This window comes from Eucyclogobius newberryi, unplaced genomic scaffold, assembly GCF_026437365.1.
Source record: "Eucyclogobius newberryi isolate DKJ021-1_F unplaced genomic scaffold, fEucNew1.0.hap1 SCAF_9, whole genome shotgun sequence".
In the NCBI taxonomy this organism is placed as follows: domain Eukaryota; kingdom Metazoa; phylum Chordata; class Actinopteri; order Gobiiformes; family Gobiidae; genus Eucyclogobius; species Eucyclogobius newberryi.
In genome coordinates, this window is record NW_027316532.1 from 8,776,008 (window position 1) to 8,799,310 (window position 23,303).

Genomic DNA, 23,303 nt, shown 5'->3' on the forward strand with positions numbered 1-23,303 from the left:
AAGTTCATTTCTGTAATGTAAGAGATTATTCATTGTGATTTAGTTTGTTTATTCTGAACAGTTTAGACTTTTAGGCAATTTCTCATGTTCTAATTCAAAATATCTGCCGACAGGGTTTGGAAATAGCATGTCATAAATACAAACTAAACAAAAATAAATACATTAGTTAAACAAAATGCCTTTTTTAGAATTTGAGTCAATCACTAATTTTCCAAATGCACTGATGTAAGGGCCCCGTTTATCATCTTGTAACAGATCTACTATTCAATTCCATATTTCTACTCACTGTCTGAATTCACGTCAATATACCTATAGATATTGTGCATTTGCAGTGCTCATAAAGCTGTGGAAAGTTCTGTGGAACCCTGTGCCCGGCCCTGGAGTGCTGTGTGTGGTGCAGAGGTCACAGTGAGGATAGTGGTACATGCTTTTCATTGTTACTGAGTACTTTTCATTACTTATCTTATCTTATCTTATTCTTGTTACACGAGGACATGTTTTGTCTAAATATAAATAATAAGGGGAAAGCAACACTGCATGATTATATTAATAAAAGTTGAAACAATGATTTGATGTTTTTTGTCATACTGTGCAATATTATAGCTAATGGAACAGCATATTCATGTAAATAGGCAGGAGGAGACCACTTCAGGCCAAGTACGAGTCAGGTTTGTGGCGATAAGCCCCCTCAAGGTAAGAACGATGTTTTTCTGCATTTTTCCATGCAATAGAAAATATTTGCGATTACAAAACATTCTTTTTTGGGGGGTAAAAGGTTTTAAACCACGCGGCTTTAAATATACAGTCGACATTTTGCCCAATAAAATAAATCAATACTTTAGGGGTATTTTGATTGGTATAAAAGGATAGCAGTGTTTTCTATTTTAAGTAAAAGTATTTGAGTAAATATCCCTAACTCCTATTCTTATTCTTATTCTACAAATACACTAGGTACTGCAGCGTAATATACTGTTTTTGTAGTTTACTTGTGTTTCCACAAGAGGGCAGCACTAAACAAGTAATTACTCATAACATTGCGGGTTTTTTTTTGTTGAGCTGTGAATATGAATATGAAAAAGTAATTAATTGTATTTACATTTGTTTGAATAGTGATTATAATGCATCTTTTCTTGTTTAGACACTTTGTGTAATCTACAAATAAACTCGTCTTGCCTACTTTAAAGACATAATTCTGAACTATTACAACATATCTGTGACAGTGGAGACCAAATGAAACCACAGAACAGAGTCCAAAAATGATCTGTATTTTTCCTCTTTAACATCGCTCTCATCCATTGCATTCTCATTCATATAGAAACAGGACACAAGCCTTGAATAATACATTTATAGTGACTACGTGAGTAATATACTGGATTTTAAGAAACAAGCAGGGATTGTGTGGATTATATGTGTCACATTATACATTTAAAATAATGTAAAAAAAAAAAAGGAATAAATAAACAAAACTCAACTACTTCAAGTATTTAACGAAACAAAAAAAGAAGCAAGGTCATATTCGAAAAGTCTACAGTTCATTGTAGGTAGATTGTTGCAAAAAGAAAAATGCAGAGTGGAAAGAAAATAAATATTCATAGTCAATAATAAAGACACAAAAATAACTTCCGACAACGCATAATAAAACCTGGAGAGAATGTAAACACACATGTGACAGTATAACATGCAGATTAAAAAAAACTACATGTAAATTTTACATTAATGGTCGACATAAACAGTGCATATCATATACTGGAATAAACTTGCAGTTGTTTTCATATTACCTCCTTGTTATAATTAGGGTATAAATACACTTTACCAATATATTGTGCAGTATTTCAGTCAGAACCATAGCATATTATTACATTTAAAAAGAAAATCAGGTAATGCATCCTTTGTGTCTGTGTCCTTTTATTACCATTTCAATTCACATTTTAGAGTGATGGTGCAGTACAGGTTGAGCACAGAAGAGGGCAGTGAAGCCATAATAACAATGACATTTCACAAGGCCTAAACTTTCTATATAATCTAAACATAACCATAGCCTGCCATTTCTGTCAACCTTAGGAAATAATGTGTGAAGAGTTATTTATTTGTGTCTAATTCAGCATGATGTACATTTGAACATCAGTGGCCTAAACTATACCTCATGTTACATATAGACCTACCCAATACGTTCCTTTTTACAGAATACCTTAACCGTACCACGTAGTACTGTGCATTCATACAACAGCTGAACTCCCCTATACTTAATGAATCCCAATTATTCCAGTAATACATAAAATTGTATGAAACAAATAACAACTAAAAACATGGCAGGAAAATAAGCATACGTCTTGTTTCGTCCCTCTATCGACTGTCACTGAAACACTTGCACCCGTTGACCATAGCCACACTGGACTCCTGGTTGACGCTCTCCTTCACCTCTATCGGGAGAGAATCGAAAAGGTGGTCCTCTACAATGAAACAGCTCTTTCTGAGGAGGTTGCACTGTCCAAGCTGAGCCGGTAAACGGTCCAGGCAGTTCCCTTTCATCTCCAAGTGCGTGAGTTGTGTTAGCTGGCCGATTTTTTCCGGAATGGTGGAAATGCAATTGTTTCCTAGGCACAGCGTCCGTAATTTGATGCACTTGAACAGTTGCTTGGGGATGACTTCTACTTTGTTGGCCGTGATAGCAAAGTGTTGCAGATTTTGCAGAAAGCCTACTTCTAATGGTATTGAGGATATGGAGTTATGGCTCAGATCGAGGTATCGGAGTTTGAGAAGACTGAACAAAGAAACTGGGATAGATTCCAGTTTGTTGTGCGATAGGTAAAGCAATTCAAGATTTTTGACGTGGCTGATGGAAATGGGAATGGTAATAATTTTGTTGTGCCATAGCTTAAGACATATGAGTCTTTTGAGGTGTTGGAAACTGATGATTTCTTCGATGGTGCGAATGTTGTTGGATTTCAGATCGAGTTCTTGGAGGTTGGTCAAGCTAAAGATGGCGTGCGGGATGCGCTCGAGTTCGCAGTTGTGCAGCTCCAATTCGGCAAGGTTCATCATTTTCTTCAGGCTGTTCAATACGAGTAGCTTCGTGCCGTCGTTGTGGACCACCAGCTTGAGCAGATGCGGTGACAGGTCTGTGATGTTGGTTGGGATTTTTGTCAGGTTGCTCTTGAGATGCAGGACTTTCAAATGCCTTAGGTCGCGCAAAGATTCAAGTCCGATCAATTTGTTGTTTTCCGAGTTCAAATTCCCAACTAAGTACAGTTCTCTTAAACTTTTCAGCATGTACAGCCAGCTGGGAATCTCCGCAACGTCGGTAAATTTTACGTGAAGGCATCGAAGGTGGTCGCGGAGAAAAATGAAAGCCGTTTGCTCGACTTTTGCCGGGCAATGGTAGAAATGCAACTCCTGGAGGTTGATCATTTGTGAAATCTTTGCGGTTATCCTCGCTTCAGGGATAAGTTCAAGTTTTAGTATCTCCAAATCGGTCAGATCAAACACAGCGTCCGGCACTCCCGACAGCATGAAGAGGTGAAGCTCGAGCTTGTCTTGGGGATTGCGAGTCACGTGTTGCCTCAATTTTTCAAAAGTCCATTCATTGTTTAAACTTATCTCTCTCAGTTTATTTTCGCTTACTTCGGACAGAAACACTCCGAAACGTTTTGAGTACAACTGGTCGTATTGGTCGACCATGTGGAGGAGGAACGCAAAGTCGTTCTTAACATCGGGGATATCGCTAAAGCTACTCTCTTCTCTGACTTTCTCGAATGAATACTCTTTGAGCGGACGACGAAATAGCCAGAAAAGTGTATATATACAGATGACGCCATAAACGCATATAATCGCTATGTAGCTGACAAGTAGCTTCTTCAACATGAACGCCATGTTATGTGTGCATTGGAACTTTGCGTATCCAGTGAGGTGTTTAATTTCAGGCTCGCACACGTGATCAAAGTCAATAGATGCGACGAAAGTCATGGTGTAGCACAGAATGAGGATGAATTTGACAGTTTTGATGACAGTCTGAATGGCATACAATCTATAAATTAAGTCACTGTCCTCAATGTGAGCCCGAAACTTGCGTACCTTTTCGAACAATGCTTTTGCCTGCTCGCCGTCCTTCTTGTCCAAAATGGTCATGGATGGGATTTCGCTAACTAGCTTCTCGACCGAAAACGTGACACCAGATTTGGTCAGCACGGGGGCAGCAGTTTGGTTCGGACTCCCTTCTTCACTGCTGGTGGAGAAATGTTTATGCAGAGTCGACGCACCCGCTAACCTCTGTTTGTTTTCCTCCGAATCCTCACACGCCGTTTCAGATAGCGCTTTCGTTGTCCACGGTGATTCAAAACATTTCCCTAGAATAGAGACAAAATGCTCGACTTTGGAACTGGTTTTTGGGTATTTGAACCAGAAATTGCTGCTGACCATTAAAATGATAGTGTGAATGAGGGCAAGGTATGGGAAATACTTAGAATACCATGGAAGCGCGACATGGTAACACATCTGGTTGACAAAAACGTACTGCTGAAAATCCAACTTGGTTCGTACACCAGTTGGATGGGGCTGTCCCACATAGTCCGGATGGTCAATGGCTCTTGGGAGTCTTCTGGCAATTAAGGGTGCCGCCTGTTCGCCCATTGCGTTCTCCCTGTTCCAAAATACGTCGTTGCTTTCGGTCGGCTCAGGTCTGATAACCGCACCGGACTCTTCTGGGTTTGGCTCGAGAACCGGAAGACAAACCACCTGGTCCTTGGTGATCTGCATGGTACCGGAGAAGATGGCTAACATGAGCATGACGATGCCCAGGTAGTCCATGAAAACGTCCCACCATGGTTTGAGGATGCGGTACGTGGGCTGGATGTCGTTCAGAGAGGCGACTTCTGTGAGGGTAAACATTCCTGCAAAAAAGTCAGATTTTAACAAAACAAAAACATAGAAAGTAATGGTTTAATAGTAGTCACATTGTTTTGTTCATTGTTCATACTTACTGGAATTAGAAATGGGAGATATATCAAAACATTTATAATATTGCAATTGTTGTTCTGGAGACATGCACAATTAGAATATTAAGTATATAGCGTGTTATTAAAACGTATGACCCTCAAAAAAAAGTCAAGTGATGAGTATTAAGTGATATTTTTGCCCTTTTTTAAACTAATTTTAGGGAAATATTTGAACCTCAATCACAATTATGAGGAAACATTTTTATATTCATCAATACCTAATTGGAATATGATGCTATATTGCAATAATATGCTCTGGTAAATATGCATTTATTCTTATCATATAATGTGTAATCATAAACTTAGTGCTCTAAACCAGCTAAAACGATCAAACTACTATTTTCATTTCAACTTGATCCCACCGTAGCAAACAGGGACAAACAGGGACAAACGGGGACAAACGGGGACATTCATAAGCTTCTTTTTTTTCTAAAGAACTTTTGTTTTATCTAAAGGCTAATTTATAACCCTGGGCTGATTGTAGAGATGCCCAGCACGTTCTTCCCAGTGTTTAATTGCATATTGATTCAAAAATGCCAGCACAAAGAGTATACTGGCCTCTTTGTGGCTTGATAATAAACGTATTATGCACCGACTATCACGGCTGCCATGACCTATTTCCTGCCTCAGAGTCCAACTGTTCTAATGAATCAAAAATAGATTTGGCATTAATCAATGTATTGATGAATACACAAGTCACTTTACTTTTAGGACATTTAAATGTACGTCATTTCACTGTGTAGGGCAAAATATGGCAACACTGTACGGAAGTATAGCTGTTCAGTATACAAAATAAAGGTAAAGCTAACATAATTAGGTATATAAACATGGCAAAGTAAAACAGTATTACAATATTTCACATATAAACGCAATAAGTCAATTACATTACACTTTGAATGATGTTTAAAATATAATAATAATTTTTACTGATGCATTATTTCACCTACACCTATACAGGGTCTATAGTTGGACATATAGGCCTACACAGAGAGAGAAGTAGGCCACAGTGAAGAAGACACTGCCCTTGAACTAATGCACAACCAATACTTGGGTCAGTGAGCACACAAATGTCCAGCCTCAGCCTGCACTGCAACACACACACACTGAGGTACTGCCACCAGTCTTCCACCTCTTCTCTACATAACAAATAATAAATACATACATACATACATACACACATAGTCATGGAGGCAATATTTCGTGAACAAAATCCATGTGTATAACAACACACAGGCCAAGTCAGGACGTGTGGACTGTAAACAAAGTGCACCCACTGTGACAGCTGAAGCTCCGGGACGTCGGGCTAGAATAACGTCACAACACAATCGGAATAAAACGTCACTTTACGTCACGTTCGCGCTGCGTTTTGGTGCCGCGGTGTTCTTTTAACGCAGCTCTTTTCAATGAGACTACTGTATTTCTAAAAGCCTACATGACAGGCTGAGACCGGCTTTGGCAGCTCGGCCGGCGCATCCATCCGCGCTCGGGGGAAAGGTGGGCCCGGCTGCGGACCGCGCGCGCTCCGGAGCAGGACCGCCCCGTGCAGAGGAAGCCCCCGTCCCATCGAGGTTCACTGGCCCCCTGTTTTATCATTCCTTTGTTGTGTTCCCCGTGCTGTAATGCTAACATGACCAAACACTTTCCCGTTTCGACAGTAAAAAACAGATGCGTAAAACGTGCGTAATATGCGCCACATTTGCCGTTATAACGTACCTCCTGGGGGGTCCGTCCCGCGCGGATGAAGTCGCTACCGTAGAATCCACAGATTATTTGTCATGCTTGCTGCTTCTGAGAGTGTTTATCCGACACATCGGGGCTGTCTGAGCAGGATGTAGAGCGGCTTAGCGTGCGCTCACTCCCCCCGCCGCGCGCTCAGATGGTCGGGTCCTCCTTGTGACCAGCGACACGGACGCAACACGCGAGTGAACGGGAACAAAGCGTGTCCATTTCTCATTTCTGCTTTTAGAGCCTGGGAATAAACACACATGTCACCGGTAATGTGCTGCTCTGTATGTGTGGGATGAGACAATAGATCCTGGACATCATGTACTGTGAACGAGATGGTGGTTTACACATTTACTACACTGGTATTTACTGTAATTAGGGGGGTTAGGGTTATTAAGGCAAATTGTTGTTTTTGTTGGTGCTGGTGTTTTTTTTTTTTTTTTTTTTTTTAAGGAAATATAATAATAAGAATAATTTTATACATAATATAAAACATAAATAATCACTGTCCTCCACTGTCATGTTTAATCAGATGGCATTAGTTAATACAGCCAATATTTAATAAAGATAATAAAAAACATAATACACAATATTATAGGCTATACATCAGGGAATGTAACACTTATACAGTACTTCCAAGTCTAGTGCAGTTTCTTTGGATATAGTAGCAAAGGCGTCTGTTTCTGCATCATCTATTTGTATAATGCTGTTATAACAGTCTACAGCCAAAAGTATTTAGCAACAATACAAATACTTTGCAGTGCAGTAGAGGAATACTAGCACCACTGGTGACTCCATGTACCGGTAAGTGTTTTGCAGGGTTGTGGAGAGGACTGGTAATATCAAGCAACAGCGCCACATGCTGGAGAGAAGCAGAAGTGCAGCTGAATATAACCAACCACGTTATAATTACTCCCTTATTACTGTAAATATATATTCTAATGAGATACTGACGTTTGTTTTACAGCACCCTCCGATCACATTGTCCCACTTGTTTAAATTTGTAACGGTGTAGGAACTTTTGTTTTAGAGATTAATCTATTTCTGCATTTCCCCAATGGATACATAGAGAATTTTGGAATGCTCAAATGCTCCTGACATTAGAACAATCCAGACACATGACGCATCCTTTTCCAGGCTTACTGACAACCCCGACATTGCTCTGATGTTGAAAAAACAAGATAGGATCAATTTCCTGTCCATTGTTCAGTATTGTCTGTACTCAAATTGATCACTGGAAATAAAACTATGTATGTGAACAACAGCTGCACAGTCACATCCTACATATTTCTGTGCAAACTGTTTTAAAAGAATAAAACACATTAAAAATAAATGTAGACCAAAAGGGAATGCTCCAAAGCCTCATTATTTGCTCATATTTGTCTGGGGTGTCAATTTAGAGGAGGGTATTGTATAACTCGACGTAAACCCTGAAGTTAAGATTGAATTCAGCATAGTCCTTTACATTATATAATCAAATAAAATACTGAATACAACAATAAGTAACAGTGTGTACTAAAATACCACTATCACTACTCATAAAAAAGAGCAGTAGTGTGTCATACTATGCAATACTAAATGCTGAGGAGGCATTAAAGGCAGCGGGCACTATGGCCAGGCGAAGGCGCTTCACTCAGTCTTCATTTTGTCCCTAACATCTGAGGGCAAAGTTTCAAAAAGAGCCTCTTCCACAACGAGTCCACTGCGCTTCAGAGCACTGCAGTTGCCCAGTTCCTGTGGAAGAACCTCAAAATGGTTCCCTTTTAAATCCAGGTAGGTCAGCGCAGACAGGTACGAAATCTTTGGCGATAATATTGATAGCGAGTTCTTCCCCAGCTTAAACGTTTTGAGTTTTTTGCAAAAGAACAGTTCGTCCGGTAGATTTTCAATTTTGTTACACGAGACGGAGAAGTACTGAAGGCTTTGGAGCACGCCTACTTCTGGAGGGATGAATCGGATGTCGTTGTTGGACAGATCTAGGTAGCGAAGCTTGTTGCATAGGAACAAGTGCGAAGGCAAAATCTCAATCTTGTTATGGCTGAAGTTGAGGCGTTCGAGGCTGCTCAGCTTCTTGATGTGCTCTGGAATATACATGATGCTGTTATACCAAAGTTTAAGGCAAATTAGTTTCCGTAGATGCTGAAAACTAATGATTTCCTCAATTGAGCGAAGGTTGTTCTCTTTCAAATCTAGCTCTTGCAGGTTCGTGAGGCTGAATATCGAATGCGGGATCCGTTCTAAATCGCATCGCACGATTTCCAACTCCGTCAAGTTTGTCATTTTCTTCAAGTTATTGAGCATGACCAACTTGGTGCCGTCGTTGTGCAAGTAAAGCCGCAGCAAATGGCTCGAAACGTCCACGATCGACTGGGGTATTTTGGTCAAATTGCTTTTTATGGAGAGGATTTTGAGGCACTTCATCTCCCGTAGCGACTCCAGGACGATGTTCTTCGAGGCATCCGTGCTTAAAGGTCCGGTGAGGTAAAGTTCCTCCAAGTTGCGCAGACAATACATCCAGGTCGGAAACTCTCTGCTGTCGTCGAATTTGACACGCAGCACTTTGAGGTTGTCTTTGAGGAAGGAGATAGCGGTTGGGTGCATCTTCAAAGAGCATTGGTAAAGAGACAGTTCCTGAAGATCCTCGAGCTGCGAGATTGACGCCGATACCATGACATTGTTGATGATTTCCAGTTTGAGCGACTGCAACTCTGTCAACTCAAAAACGGTGTCGGGCAGCCCGGGTAGCATGAACAGCTGAAGTTCTAGTCTGTTGTTCGGGTTGGTTTGAAGTCGCTGCCTTAACTTCTCCGCCGTCCAGTCGTGGTTCAAATTCAACTGTTTCAATTTGTTTTCGCTGACTTCCGACAGAAAAACGGCAAATCTTTTCGAGTACAAAGGGTCGTACTGGTCGATCATGTGCAGCATAAAAGCAAAGTCATTCTTAACGTCCGGGATGTCGTTAATCCCCGTTTCTTGGCGCACGTATTCGAAGGAGTATTCTTTAAGAGATCGATAGAACAACCAGTAAGATGCGTAGAGGCTTGTCAATCCATAGACGGCGACAAGGCACAGATAGCAATAGGATAGCTTTGAAAATAAGTGTGCCATCGTGTGATTGCACTGGAACTGCTTGTAGCCAGTCATATCTTGAATCTCAACCTCGCAGCGGACTTTATTTTGCACTTTATTCACAAGAGCGCTGTTGTATGCAATGATTAGTAGAAACTTTATCACTTTAAAAACGGTCTGCCGCACGTACATGAGGTAGAGAATGTCTCCTTCTTCCACATGCAAACGAAACTTCTTGACTTTCTCGAAAAGAGCTTTGGCTTGTTCGCCCTCCTTTTTGTCCAGGACGCTCGCCGATGCCTTGTCCACAACAATCTTTTCAGGTATCGAGCGAAGGGATTGGGTCTTCTCCAAGCTGCCCTCTCCCGGAGACATGACGATGTCCGATCTGGCAATGCTGCTGCTCATTTGGTTCTCGTTGTCTTCCGGATTCTCTCCCGACACTTCGGACAAAGCTCGGGTCGTCCACGGCGAATCGAAACACTTCCCAAGCATGGAAATAAAATGCTCTATTTTTGAGCTCGATCCGGGAAATTTGAACCAGAAATTGCTACACACCATAAAAATGACAGTGTGGATGAGGACCAAATATGGGAAGTATTTGGCGTACCAATGGAGAGCCTTTTCATAACACATTTGGTTGATGAAGCTGTATTGTTGAAGATCCAGATTGGTTTTCAGGCCTTTCATTTCTCGCAGAACGGTGGAAATATTAGTCTGCAGATGTAATAGTTCCACTTCGCTTGAGTTTTCTGAAGTCGTACTCCGAGGAAGGCAGATGATTTTGTCCTGCATGACCTGAAATGAAACGCATAGAATTTAAAGTCAAATGGTATTACAATTTCCATGAGTAAAAATGACAGAAATAAATATGTTTGTCAACCTGAAGATTGCATTAAAATGTAAAGTGTACTGTGTAACCTTTCTGCTGGAGGTCTGCCACATGCATGTCTCTACGAAGATGTTATTGCTTTATCTAGAAATGTTCCACCGTACGGCATTGAACTTCTATCTATCTTATCTTTATTCAATCAAGGCATTTCATCGCATACAAAAGGAAATAAATAAAAATAATGAAAATAAATTTGCATTCAAGAAGAGTAAGTCTAAATCTGGACTAAACCAGGGTGAAGATGGAGCAAAACCAGATCTCAACCAGGACCAAATCAGGGCTTAAACCACACAACAACAACAACAACAACAAACAAGAACTAATTTGTTACATCAAAAGACCCTCACGAAACAGCAGAACGTCTGATACAAGCCACAGCGTTTAATGTGATGCCAGTGTAGATAAAGACATCCAGATGAGGGGAGCGCAGGAAATGAGCACTTATTGTAGACGTGATGACATTCCATAAGTGCAAACATTTTGTTGTTTACATGCAGAAGAGCATCCTTTCATAAAACTGTAACGATGAAATATTAAACTCCATTAGTCAGTCATTCTGGGTAGTGCGATAAATACAAACCCTTTTATCTCTGGCAGGTCACACCGGTCGAATGTGAGCTCTGATAGTGGCTGTAAATGTTATGTTTTTGAGTGGTTGCTTGATATTTTTGTAACTATGGGGCCTGATAACATTTGACCAACTTTACACATGCAAAACAATGACACAAAACTATTTCAAATCCAAATCACAACCCTTTTCTTTCAGCACTGCGAAAAAACTGGTAGAGCAACCTTTCTTTCTGTAAAACAATGGCGATACTTTATATTTGCATGCTCCTTCATCCGCTCTACATAACTCTGTCACAATAACACATTATGAAGTGCGATATATTGTTACAAAAAATACAGATAAATGATGATATTGAAGCTACATTTCGCCACAAAGATGGATCTTGTAAAAACACTTTGGGTTAGGGACATGGGAAATCAAAAAAAATAAGTAGTTAATGCAAGTATTTCTATTGTGTGATGTTACTTATTCTATTTTTTTACCGCTCAAATGTTATCATTGGCATAATTCTACATTCAAATAAGAAAATATTCCTAATTCTGGCAATTTTGGGGAAACGTCTGAACCTCATCTCCTCATTATCAGCTCAGGCACAGTGCATCCAGACAGTATTCCAGTCTACAGACAATTCCTTGAACTCATGGCTTGGAAAGATTTACCAAAATACCTTAAATCGTTCTTACTACACCTACTTATACCAGTTAAATTGAAGCAATAGAAGAACTTTTTATCCAAGTGTTGTCCTTGATATACACAAAAACTATCCTAAATCTTGACTAAACTTGGACCATTACAAATCCAGATTAAAACTAGAGCTAAACAAGGACCACTCCACACTAAACCACATCAAACTCAATATCCTGTTTTTGGAACCCAAAACTTAAGACTTTTACATATCCAAAGTCCACCTGGGCATGAAGTAGAGGAAAGCTATGCCAGGAAATTTATTCAGGGCTAAACCAGGACAGAACCCAACTCCTTAAGTGGTCTGCACATTATAGCAACACTAATGTCCCAGAAAACAAATGCTTATCCCGCTATGTTACATTTCCAACTAACTATGATGCTGCTTTCTTCTGTATTTATGCGAGTGCCGCCAAATGACAGCCCTATTTGTCTGCACAGTCCAGCAACCCCCACGTTTACAGGCCCGTGTTTACTGGGAGGGCTGGATCAGAGTTTCCGTTGGTGTGCTGCCCTCTGAATGCTTCTCTTTTTACCCTGTACAGGCCCGAGGTTGTAAAAGCAGAGAATGTGGCTCGGAGGCGGTTCCAGTGTGTGAGGGCAAAGCCGTTATGTTCCTATGCTGAGCCTGTGTGCTTCATCTCAAGCGACTCAAGTGACTTTATTTTTTGTGCCAAGTTATTAAAAATGTGACACGATCGACAACCATTTTGTCAACAATACAGTCGTGTCATTTCTACTGGCAGATAAATGCTTGTTTACCTGCTTAAAGTTGACCAATTAGGCACTATTTAAGTTGTTTTTGCCAAATGAGAATAATTATACAGATTAAAAAGTGATTACAGACAACTCAACAGCTGTTCTCTGCTTTGGTACATGAGAAAGTAATTTGATGATGGATGTAAACTATTACACACTATTTAGTCAAAATAATTGTATTTTTCTAAATAAATTATGAAGAGACATCAACTGTAACCTGTTACTGTTAAAGTTAGTCACAGTAACACAATCAATAACAAGAAATACACCATAACGATTTGTCAATGGTCAAAACTTATACAAAAATAATAATAGTCTTACATCATATTACAAACAATTTATATCTGTCTTTTCATACCTTAAACACATCAAAAAAATGTATCACTTGACCTGTTACTTTGGTAAAGTTTGACTTGTCTGAGGAGGCGGGGTCAGTGTGAGCAAGCTGCTGTCAGGCTGACTCCGCCTCAGAAACAACAGCTGATGTGTCACCGGTCACCACGGAGACCGGTGACACTTCTGGACACTCCCTAAAAGTGCATTTGTCGTCACCAGCATTCCATGTCCCAAAGTTTAAGCTTAACCAACTGAATGATTTATACATCTTTCACTAAACCTAAACCTAATTTTACCCTGATTTTGAAATAAATATATTATCTATAATAAACATTTGCCCAAAAAATAAAAGAATTCTAACTCCTCAATCCCTAATCTTAATCAAATTAATGATTCCTAAACATAAACTTAAAGGTGGTATGGACGATTTTTTCCAGCAAATCTTTTATCATATTTCCTCGTGGCGTGGATAAATCATTTGTCCTGCCACGTATCAATCATAAAACGCACCTATCGCTCACGTGCAGCCGCGTGCAGTTCGTCCCCACGTTTCCGCGTGTCTAAGCGCATGGATCTATCATAATATAGTTCCCTCAGTGTACGGGGCAAAATGAAGATGGAGAAAGACAGTTCGAGCTGACGCAGAAGTGGACAGAAATCTACGGGAGACGAGAGATGCGATGCGCTCCGTTGCGCTAATAAACAAACGCACGTGTGTGTTGTATCAGTCCGCACGGGGGAGTGACATGCGCACTTCCGCCTGCGTTCTCAAATCGCCGAAAAATCATCCATTGCGCCTTTAATCTAATCTATATCCTCACTTTATCATTATCCTGATTGTGATGAATATAGTATAAAAAAAAAGAAAATTTGCAAATAAATATTCTATTGTGTTAAAGCAATAGAATGTTTAGCTCCGCCCCTGGACAAAATGCCAATCTTTTCGGGGTCCTGACAGTCGCAGATAGCAGCCCAAACATGGTAAATACATGAGACTTCAGAGTCGTGCTGCGATAAAACATGTCTACACTTGTATGATGATAAATTACAAGTGAAAGTATTTGGAGCGGTTATTTCCCCTGGCGTGTTCAGAGTGGATGAACAGAGGAGGGAACAGAGACGGCAGCTGACTCCAGTGTTTACCCTTGTACAGCTGCTGGGCCAAATGTCACGCTTTTTCATCTGTTGCTGCTGCAGATATTTTTCATCAAGAGAAGGCCATGTAAACATTAGAACGGTCATAGCGAAGTTTCTATAGACAGCTCCAGTAAACGACAAACAGGCCTGTAGAATTGCAACGGCACTTGTGACTACGCTTGAATGTATATCTAGTAACGTATATATATTTAAATTTGAGACACATTTTATGATTTCATTTCTGTTGGCAGATGTTGGCTAAAACGTGTTCTTTTTCCTTTTGTGCCCACCATGATCAATGTGAAAGTGTGTTTGTATCTGTGTCGTGTGATATAGTGGTAATAGTATTTTTCTTTCTGTCATAAGTTCATGATATCTGTAAAAAAGTCATAAACAGTCCTAGCGGTCCAAATGGTAGTTTAATATATGTGCTTCAATGGCAAAGCTCTAAACACAGCATTTGGGCCGTATTAGAGCTCTTGACGTTCTCACCTGCAGCGTGCAACCGAACACCCCGATCATGAGCATGATGACGGACAGGTATTCTGTGAACACGTCCCACCACGGCTTCAGGACCCGGAACGCCGGCTGCTGCTCCGAGAACTGACGAAACTCCATCATAGGAATCATGATGGCTGCACTGCACACACACACAACAGAGAGACAACAGTGAATGACACGGCACAAACACACTATAACAGTCTTGGTATGATATTTTATGCTCTTTTAATTTAGGCATTCGATTGGGTGGCAACTGAAAACAGTCCAAGAGAACCAGCAGAGCATTTTAGTAATTCTCTTTTGTGTATGTTTTGTTTTTTATGAATTAAACTAAATGTAATGACAGTAGCAATGGGCTATATATCTACATTTAGATTATATTGATAATTTTGATTGAATATATATAGTTTATAGTAAAAAGGGTTACACAAAGAGCTGATTAAAAATACAAATGAAAAATGTTATGTCGTAAAGATTCAAATAAGGGTAAGGTGATACTTTTCACAATCTGATATCTAAACCTCTACTAATACCTTTAAAGACATCGTTAAACACATTTCTATTGGATTGGCATCATATCGTCTGAGATCGTTAACAGGAAACACAAATAAAAAGTCAAGGTATTCATTTTGGTCAATATTAACCGCCACTAAACAATGTAGTGTAATTTTGGTTTGCAAATTGCCTGACAAAATATTCCACTGCCAGCTACTCTGTGTATACATGCACACCGTAATCTGATTACCATCGGATTTCTAGATCTCAAAGATGATTTAAATTTCATGCAAACCGCCAAATCAGAGGAGCGACAATCAGAAAGAAATCAGAGTATTTTTCTGTTTACGTATCATTTTACAAAAGCCAAATTGTCTGCGTTTTATTTATAGTAACATCAGTGATCAAACGGTCTGACTACTGTTTCCTTTTAGTGATCGATTTTATTGGAATTTTATTGGAAAACTATTATTCCACATTTTCCACATGCAGAACGACTGTTATGGCTCTAAGAACAAAGCACTTTGGAAAAGGTTTTTATGGAAACTATAATCTTAAACGTGCACAGAGGTGAGAGAAGTGTTGAAAAATGTACAATATCACAATTAGTTTCAGAGATTTGCAAAATTGGAATATTGAGTACTTCATCTATAATTAATACAATTAAACAAGACAGGATAAAGAGACATTTAGTGTAATCTCAGAAACAAGGGTATGAAGTGATATTTCTGCACTTTTATGGTTAATTATATGCTCCATTCACGTGTTGTACTTGAACCACAACCAAGACATTTACGAGCACATTTTAGCACATTCTTGATGCGTTGTGAAAATATAAACTGTATATTGTTATCGAGATACTCCAAAACAAGTTTAAGACATTCACTTGAAATCACTCGAGGGTCCTGTCACTTTGCCAATCTGATTTAGCACTGTGGAATTAGTTTGGATTTTATGAAACGTTTTTCTCAATCTGTGTTATTGAACTGGTTAAAATCAGGAATAATGTTTTAGTTTTAATCGAGGACGGATGTATTCCTGCTTTGGTGATGTTTCGATGACCTTTTGAGACCTGGTTTCGTAAGGATTTAAGGATACACTAGACTACACTAGACTACACTATTGAATTAAACTGAAACTTACCATTATCTTACTGTACTCTTAAGCTTTGTGTGAAGATATTTAGTCCAATCACAGCTCTAAATACCTAGACATTTTGTTCCACATCATCGACAGGAAGAGGCAATGTACTGATGTTTATGGTCTGCTAATGCCTGGAGATCACATTAGGCAAAGCTGTTTCATGGGCAGAAGAAATATTGTGCATTGTAGACACCGCAACATATCCAGTTTCAAGTAATGTGTGCAACAGTGATTTTAAGATCACTGCGCTTGACGAAACCTACATTTGTGTTTGTGGTAGTATAACTGACGATGGACATTTTATCATCCAGACTTTTCATTTCATAGTCATACTGTATATCACTGAATAACTAGAGTTAAATTATCTCATTTGTTTTCTACGTTGGAAAAGGTTGAGTTGTTCTTTTCCTCTGCGTTGCATCAATGAAATTTCCCCATGTGGGACAATAAAGGATTATCTTATCTTATCTTATTTCAGATGTGGGCCTGCGTACTGTTTTTGGAAGAAATAACCAAACGTATGATTCACAAATGTCGAATCTTATCGCTATTTGTTTGGGAAAGGCTCCATGTTATCGCTTACAGTTCTTTTGGTGAACCCAGGAAGAATAGCGACAATAAACAATAACACATTCTTGGAGTTGAATAATGGCACCAATCTGACGATACTGTGAAAAACAACTTGTGTTTTTTTGTGATGCTGGTGTGAGTGGTGAAAAAGTCCATGATCTGGTAGAAGAGCGCTTTCAAAAGGAATGACCGTAAAGGTGCACAAATAAAATCTAAAACAAAATCTAAGCAATAATTATTAATTCCACTTTTGAATACCAGAGGGCACATTAGTGTTCCCTACATCACCATGAGGGGCACTGTTCTAGTTTATTTTGAAGGCTGTGTCCTGACCCCTCCCATTTATGATAATGAGGAATCCACCCATACCATGTGTGGCCCTTCTGAAGTTATGCCACATTCATGTGATCTCGTAAACTCGGTAGAACTGACTCGGAATAACAGGATTGAACGTAACTCGAAACCTTTTTCGCATACGGCGCGAGCGAAAAGTACTACGGCGGTAAGATCACTGTGCGAGCGAGCGCCATGCGCCGCACGCCGACGTGCCATGATCATAAAACCTGGCGGTATGTTTTGAGCATGGTGGTGACCAGGCCATGCCAAAACCCCTCAGCGAGAACACTGGACTCTGAATTCACTGCTGAATTCAGCTGAGGTCAGAGTGACAGGTCTGATTGGGATTGGAGGACGGCATGGACACAAACATAAGAGGGATTTTCATTTAGATTACACACACTGGCGGTTTTGCTCCACAAATAAAACGCATTTACGTCATAATTCAGCCTTAATGACTTACAAGCAATACGATGTTAAAAAAAACATCTTGAATCAATTATTTATCGGCAATTTGCCAACAAGATACGACACATCTCCTCACTAGATCGAGTTTTTACATGTCTTTTCTATGAATCAGCAAAGACCGTCCAGGTAAAGTGTTTGTTATCGTCGCTGCTGCACATGTTTTTCAGGAGCTGCTCTCTGGAACTCACTGATTACGTTCAGACCTCAAGAGGAGACAGTTGATACGTGGGCTCTCAGTTCATATTGATGAGTAGATTTGGAGCAGTCAGGAGCAGCAGGGGCAGGAAGTACAGGAGGTGTAGCAGGGGCAGGAGGAGGAGCAGGAGGTGCAGAAGGTGTAGCAGGAGCAGGAGGGGCAGGAGGTGTAGCAGGGGCAGGAGGAGGAGCAGGAGGTGCAGAAGGTGTAGCAGGAGCAGGAGGGGCAGGATGTGTAGCAGGGGCAGGAGGTGCAGGAGGTGCAGGAGCTACAGGAGGTGTAGCAGGAGGTGCAGAAGGTGTAGCAGGAGCAGGAGGGGCAGAAGGTGTAGCAGGAGGTGCAGGAGGAGCAGGAGGTGCAGGAGCTACAGGAGGTGTAGCAGGAGGTGCAGAAGGTGCAGGAGGAGCAGGAGGTGCAAAAGGTGCAGGAGGTGCAGCCATGAAATCTCATACTGAGGCAAAGAAAAACCTCCTCACACTTTTGCATTCATGGCGACACTTCTAATAACCAAATGTTTCCCTCGTTTATAATAAAGTCCTTCTTGTTTCGCACACCACATGTTGAGGATCACACCACCTGCTGCATTACATTCTCTTACTCTCGGTGAATCAATACAAGTTTAATCAAAACTAATAGGCACATCAATTGAGTAAAACAGAGTGACCACACTGTTTCTCTGAAAGGCAGTTAGTCATTCATTCTGGAATCAATACAGCTGACAGCGGCATTTCTTTAAGGATATAACATAACATCATCTGAGAAACTAATGTGTCACAATAATAATACATCATTGAATCATCAAACCACTTTTTTCTGGACTTGTTGTAGTGTGTGGACAGCATGGAGCTCCGGTCAGTCCTGTGCAGACAATTCTGTGCCAAACCTCAGCATCATTGGGACGCTCGAGTCTAAACCAGCCTTTATCAGTCGCCTCCTGCTCGTCCCGACACGTGATATGGGTCCAATCCTCATTATCATACAGGAGGCTCAGGACCATAGAGGACACGCCTACTCACCGGAGCACCAGGAGCACCAGGAGCACCAGGAGCACCAGGAGCACCAGGAGCAGACGCCACATGACCTGGATTTACAGTGAAAAATACTACTCAAATAAAATGTATGTCATTCTGAGCACAACTATTATGAGGCATATGAATTAAAAAATCTTTTGTTGAATAATACAAACGTTGGTTGACTAAAACACTGTCGACCGATCGGTTTTGTTCACACGACATCATAATGTGATCCTGGAGAAAAGGTCAGAGTTCTAGGGTAGTCAGATTACAGATCTGTCGACCTGGTTTTCTGTAATTACTTGGCCTATTCACATGAAACGAAAGCTGGCGTAAAGTTCAATGTCTCATAAGTCAGCATAAATGAACTAAAAAACATTTTTTCACAACAGCCTCAGTAAAGCGGTGCTGTAATTCAACTCAAAAGTCGTGATTGTTGTCAATGATAGAACTTTAAACACTGAGATTAATATTTGTTCAGGTTTGTGAAGCAAAACCTGAACAAATAAGATTCAACATTTGTGGATTTCTATTTTGGATACAGCTTGCTTTTCTTTTCTTTTTTTAAACATAGTTACATCAGCCGTTGCTCATCATCTTGAGATCTGAACTTGAACTCAAACTCAACTCCTTTTTTGAGTCACGGCGCAGAAAACAGTAAAAAAAGTTGAACAAAGTATTGCTAATATCGTCAATGCCACTGTCTGCTTCTATGGCAACGGTGATTGTTTTTTTGATTAAAAATGTGCCAAATGTGTCTGGAAATGTCTTGTTGAGGTTCAAGGGTCGTACAAAAGGTGAATGGACCATGAAAGGAAGTGCAGAAACATCTCTTTATACACATCAGTCTCTTTTTGAGTATTGTTTTAATATATTTCCCACCTCTACATGTATTGTGATCAAATATAAATAATGATCTGTCCTAAAGAAAAAAAAAAGCCTGCAGTCCAACAATCTTCTACTCTTCCTTGGGTCACATGTGGCACCAGTTGATTCCCATCATGGATTTCCCATAGACCTGTGTTTGTTTTTTGCCTGACACAGCCCTATCTAACAGTTTGACAGCTCCTGGATCCATGTGAAAAGAAAAGGCTCTGATGGCTCTTTCTCCAGACACAAAACGCACTGTCCAGACACAAGACTGTGGGAGAGGGCGCGCGCTTCCTCTGGATGAGTCAGCCATTGAGGAGCTGACCGGGCCGTATCCTTGGCTCTTCCTGACAGGAAATTTGTCTGAATCCCCGATTTCCAAAAACAGAATAGTTTGGAACACACCCAGCCTTTGGGAGACAAACGTCCTGCCTCAGTCCGTTATAAGTGGAAAATAACAGACCGCAGTGCAGGAGCGGAAAAAGATTTACGCGCTCCCAAATTTGGCCGCGGAGAGTAAATCACCCCGAGTCATTCAGCAAGAGGCAGACTTTATCTCGTAAAAGAAGTTAAAAGAAACAAAGACAAATGAAACTGAACCCACTTCCTCGACATCTGAGCCCCAGAGTCGGGACAGCGAGGTCAAACCAGGTGCGCACACGGCTCCAGATCTCCCCCAAACAAGTCGCAAACCCCTTAAACTGCTGTGACGCACAAACGCGAGGAATAAATGATGCTAAACGTGATGCGCTTGATCCGGTTTTACCTTTGAAGACGCGTCCGCTCCGGAGGGGAAGAGAGGAAGAACGTGTCCACTTTCAGGCGCTGATTCCCGGGTTCATTGTGCGTGCGCTCGGTCCGCTGCGCATCCACGGAGCGTCTGTCTGCGCCACTCTCACGCGCACGCACTTACTGTACCGCGCGGGCACGTGGGACTGTCAAGCGCGTCACGGGGCGTGTCTTGTGTTTGGGGGTAAGAGCCAATAGATGCATGGTAAGAGCCCACGCGCTGCTGAGTGTGTGTGGGTGAGGAGGAGGTTATGTACAGTAGGTCTGCACATTCTGCTGGAGTGACTCTTCAGCTCCCATGTGTGTCACAGTCTCTTACACTGGGGCCCCACGTCCTGCACAGCCATGGAGGCCCCTGTCCCATGTGTGTCACTGTCTCTTACACTGGGGCCCCACGTCCTGCACAGCCATGGAGGCCCCTGTCCCATGTGTGTCACAGCCTCTTACACTGGGGCCCCACGTCCTGCACAGCCATGGAGGCCCCTGTCCCATGTGTGTCACTGTCTCTTACACTGGGGCCCCACGTCCTGTACAGCCATGGCGGCCCCTGTCCCATGTGTGTCACTGTCTCTTACACTGGGGCCCCACGTCCTGCACAGCCATGGAGGCCCCTGTCCCATGTGTGTCACAGCCTCTTACACTGGGGCCCCATGTCCTGCACAGCCATGGAGGCCCCTGTCCCATGTGTGTCACTGTCTCTTACAGTGGGGCCCCACGTCCTGCACAGCCATGGAGGCCCCTGTCCCATGTGTGTCACTGTCTCTTACACTGGGGCCCCACGTCCTGCACAGCCATGGAGGCCCCTGTCCCATGTGTGTCACTGTCTCTTACACTGGGGCCCCACATGCACAGCAGCCAAGGAGGCCCCTGTCCCATGTGTGTCACAGTCTCTTACACTGGGGCCCCACGTCCTGCACAGCCAAGGAGGCCCCTGTCCCATGTGTGTCACTGTCTCTTACACTGGGGCCCCACGTCCTGCACAGCCATGGAGGCCCCTGTCCCATGTGTGTCACTGTCTCTTACACTGGGGCCCCACGTCCTGCACAGCCATGGAGGCCCCTGTCCCATGTGTGTCACAGCCTCTTACCCTGGGGCCCCACGTCCTGCACAGCCATGGAGGCCCCTGTCCCATGTGTGTCACAGCCTCTTAGACTGGGGCCCCACGTCCTGCACAGCCATGGAGGCCCCTGTCCCATGTGTGTCACAGCCTCTTAGACTGGGGCCCCACGTCCTGCACAGCCATGGAGGCCCCTGTCCCATGTGTGACACAATCTCTTACACTGGGGCCCCACATGTCCTGCACAGCCATGGAGGCCCCTGTTCCACTGTATATAATATATGATCGACAGTAACTATAATAACTTTTACTCTTGCCTTAGCATGAAGAAAGACTTAATTCATAGTGAACAAATAGTTTATTAAGAATTCATGCTTAGTAACTACTTAATTAATACTCTAACCCAAATTCCTGCTTCAACACCTAACACCTAACCTTATTTTAAATAGTTAATAAGCCTGAATCATGCTTGATACTTTATTTGTTCATCGTGAATTAAGCCTTTTGGACACATCAGATTTTATGACAAATAAATTACAAAATAAATCCTCACATGAGCCAGAAAAAAGTACACACAAATATTGAGCCCTAAAATATATTGTTCATCTATTGTTTATTGAATGATAACTCAATATAGTAATTATTGTGAGAGGCCTAGTGACAAAGCCTAACTGAAAATATCTTCATATGAGGCTAAACATGAAGCTGTGAGGGACATACAGTTCTTACCTTGTTGTTATGAGACATAGTTTGCATGTCTGCCCCCTGTGAGGTCTTTAAGAGGAACTCACTACTGCATGCCTAAAACAACCAAACATGCTTCATACGCCTGTTATTATTGTCTATAATAGGCTATTGAATTGTATTTTCATGCAAATCTTAACTGTACTAGTGCTGTCACCTTTTATTTTAGCCCTTTTCTGCAATTTTAGGAATACAATATTACTGAGCCACTGCTGCCTATAGGCCACATGTGGATCAATAAAGCCTGTCTAACTTTAAGATTTCAATTTCAAGCCATGATATGGATGTCATGCCCTGCCACACTGTATCTGTATTATTTTTCTATCAATCTTAAGATTTAAAGAACTGTATACTAATTTTATCTTCTGGCTCATGGCAGTGGCACAAGTAAAACGTTATAACATAAGTGTACACCAATTGTTACTAATATGTAGTGGTTTCTTTGCAGGCAGTGTATAATGCAGCCTAAAATCAGTTCCAGACTCAGACCTCTTTAAAAGCCATATTGATAGTGTGTGTGTAAGTGTGGCTGCTAATATTATGTTCAAGCTTTTAACGTCGAGGGAGCTCAAACAAAGTTCAATAAAATGCCAATTAAAGGTGCATGTGTTTTATTTAATTTTATTGTTAGGCGACGTATTTTTATATTAATTATGTGGTGATGAAAGGGTTAGAAATATACTGGAGTCTGTTTCTGTGTCAACTGAGACGGCCATCTTGTAACTGTAAGAGCAGCAAAATTCTAATAGAAAACAATCTAAAAACAGGGTCAGAATGTAACGGTATTTTTGTGGCTCTAATAATGCAGAGCTCTACCTGAAATGGCTTTGAATTATGAAAATTCATATTCACCCTGCACTTGTCTGTATTTTATGCTAAAAAATATAAAAATAAAAAGTGTGTCCATACACCACATGGACACACCTAATTCTAGTCCTTCAGTAGACTTTTACACTC

At 41.3% G+C, this 23,303-nt stretch overlaps 2 protein-coding genes across 2 annotated transcripts; both read right to left on the reverse strand.

Annotated features, from left to right (window-relative positions):
• Positions 1-1,528: 1,528 nt before the first annotated feature.
• On the reverse strand, positions 1,529-6,474 carry lrrc8db (leucine rich repeat containing 8 VRAC subunit Db). The gene is made up of 2 exons (XM_072438425.1): positions 6,339-6,474; positions 1,529-4,886 (listed from the first exon to the last, which is right to left on the reverse strand). The coding sequence occupies exon 2, from the start codon at positions 4,882-4,884 to the stop codon at positions 2,344-2,346; it is 2,541 nt and encodes an 846-aa protein (XP_072294526.1). The 5' UTR covers positions 4,885-4,886; positions 6,339-6,474; the 3' UTR covers positions 1,529-2,343.
• A 1,733-nt stretch (positions 6,475-8,207) lies between these two features.
• On the reverse strand, positions 8,208-14,822 carry lrrc8c (leucine rich repeat containing 8 VRAC subunit C). Its single transcript, XM_072438714.1, has 2 exons — positions 14,657-14,822; positions 8,208-10,583 (listed from the first exon to the last, which is right to left on the reverse strand). Exons 1-2 carry the CDS (start codon positions 14,792-14,794, stop codon positions 8,346-8,348), a joined length of 2,376 nt encoding a protein of 791 aa, XP_072294815.1. The 5' UTR covers positions 14,795-14,822; the 3' UTR covers positions 8,208-8,345.
• Positions 14,823-23,303: the final 8,481 nt, after the last annotated feature.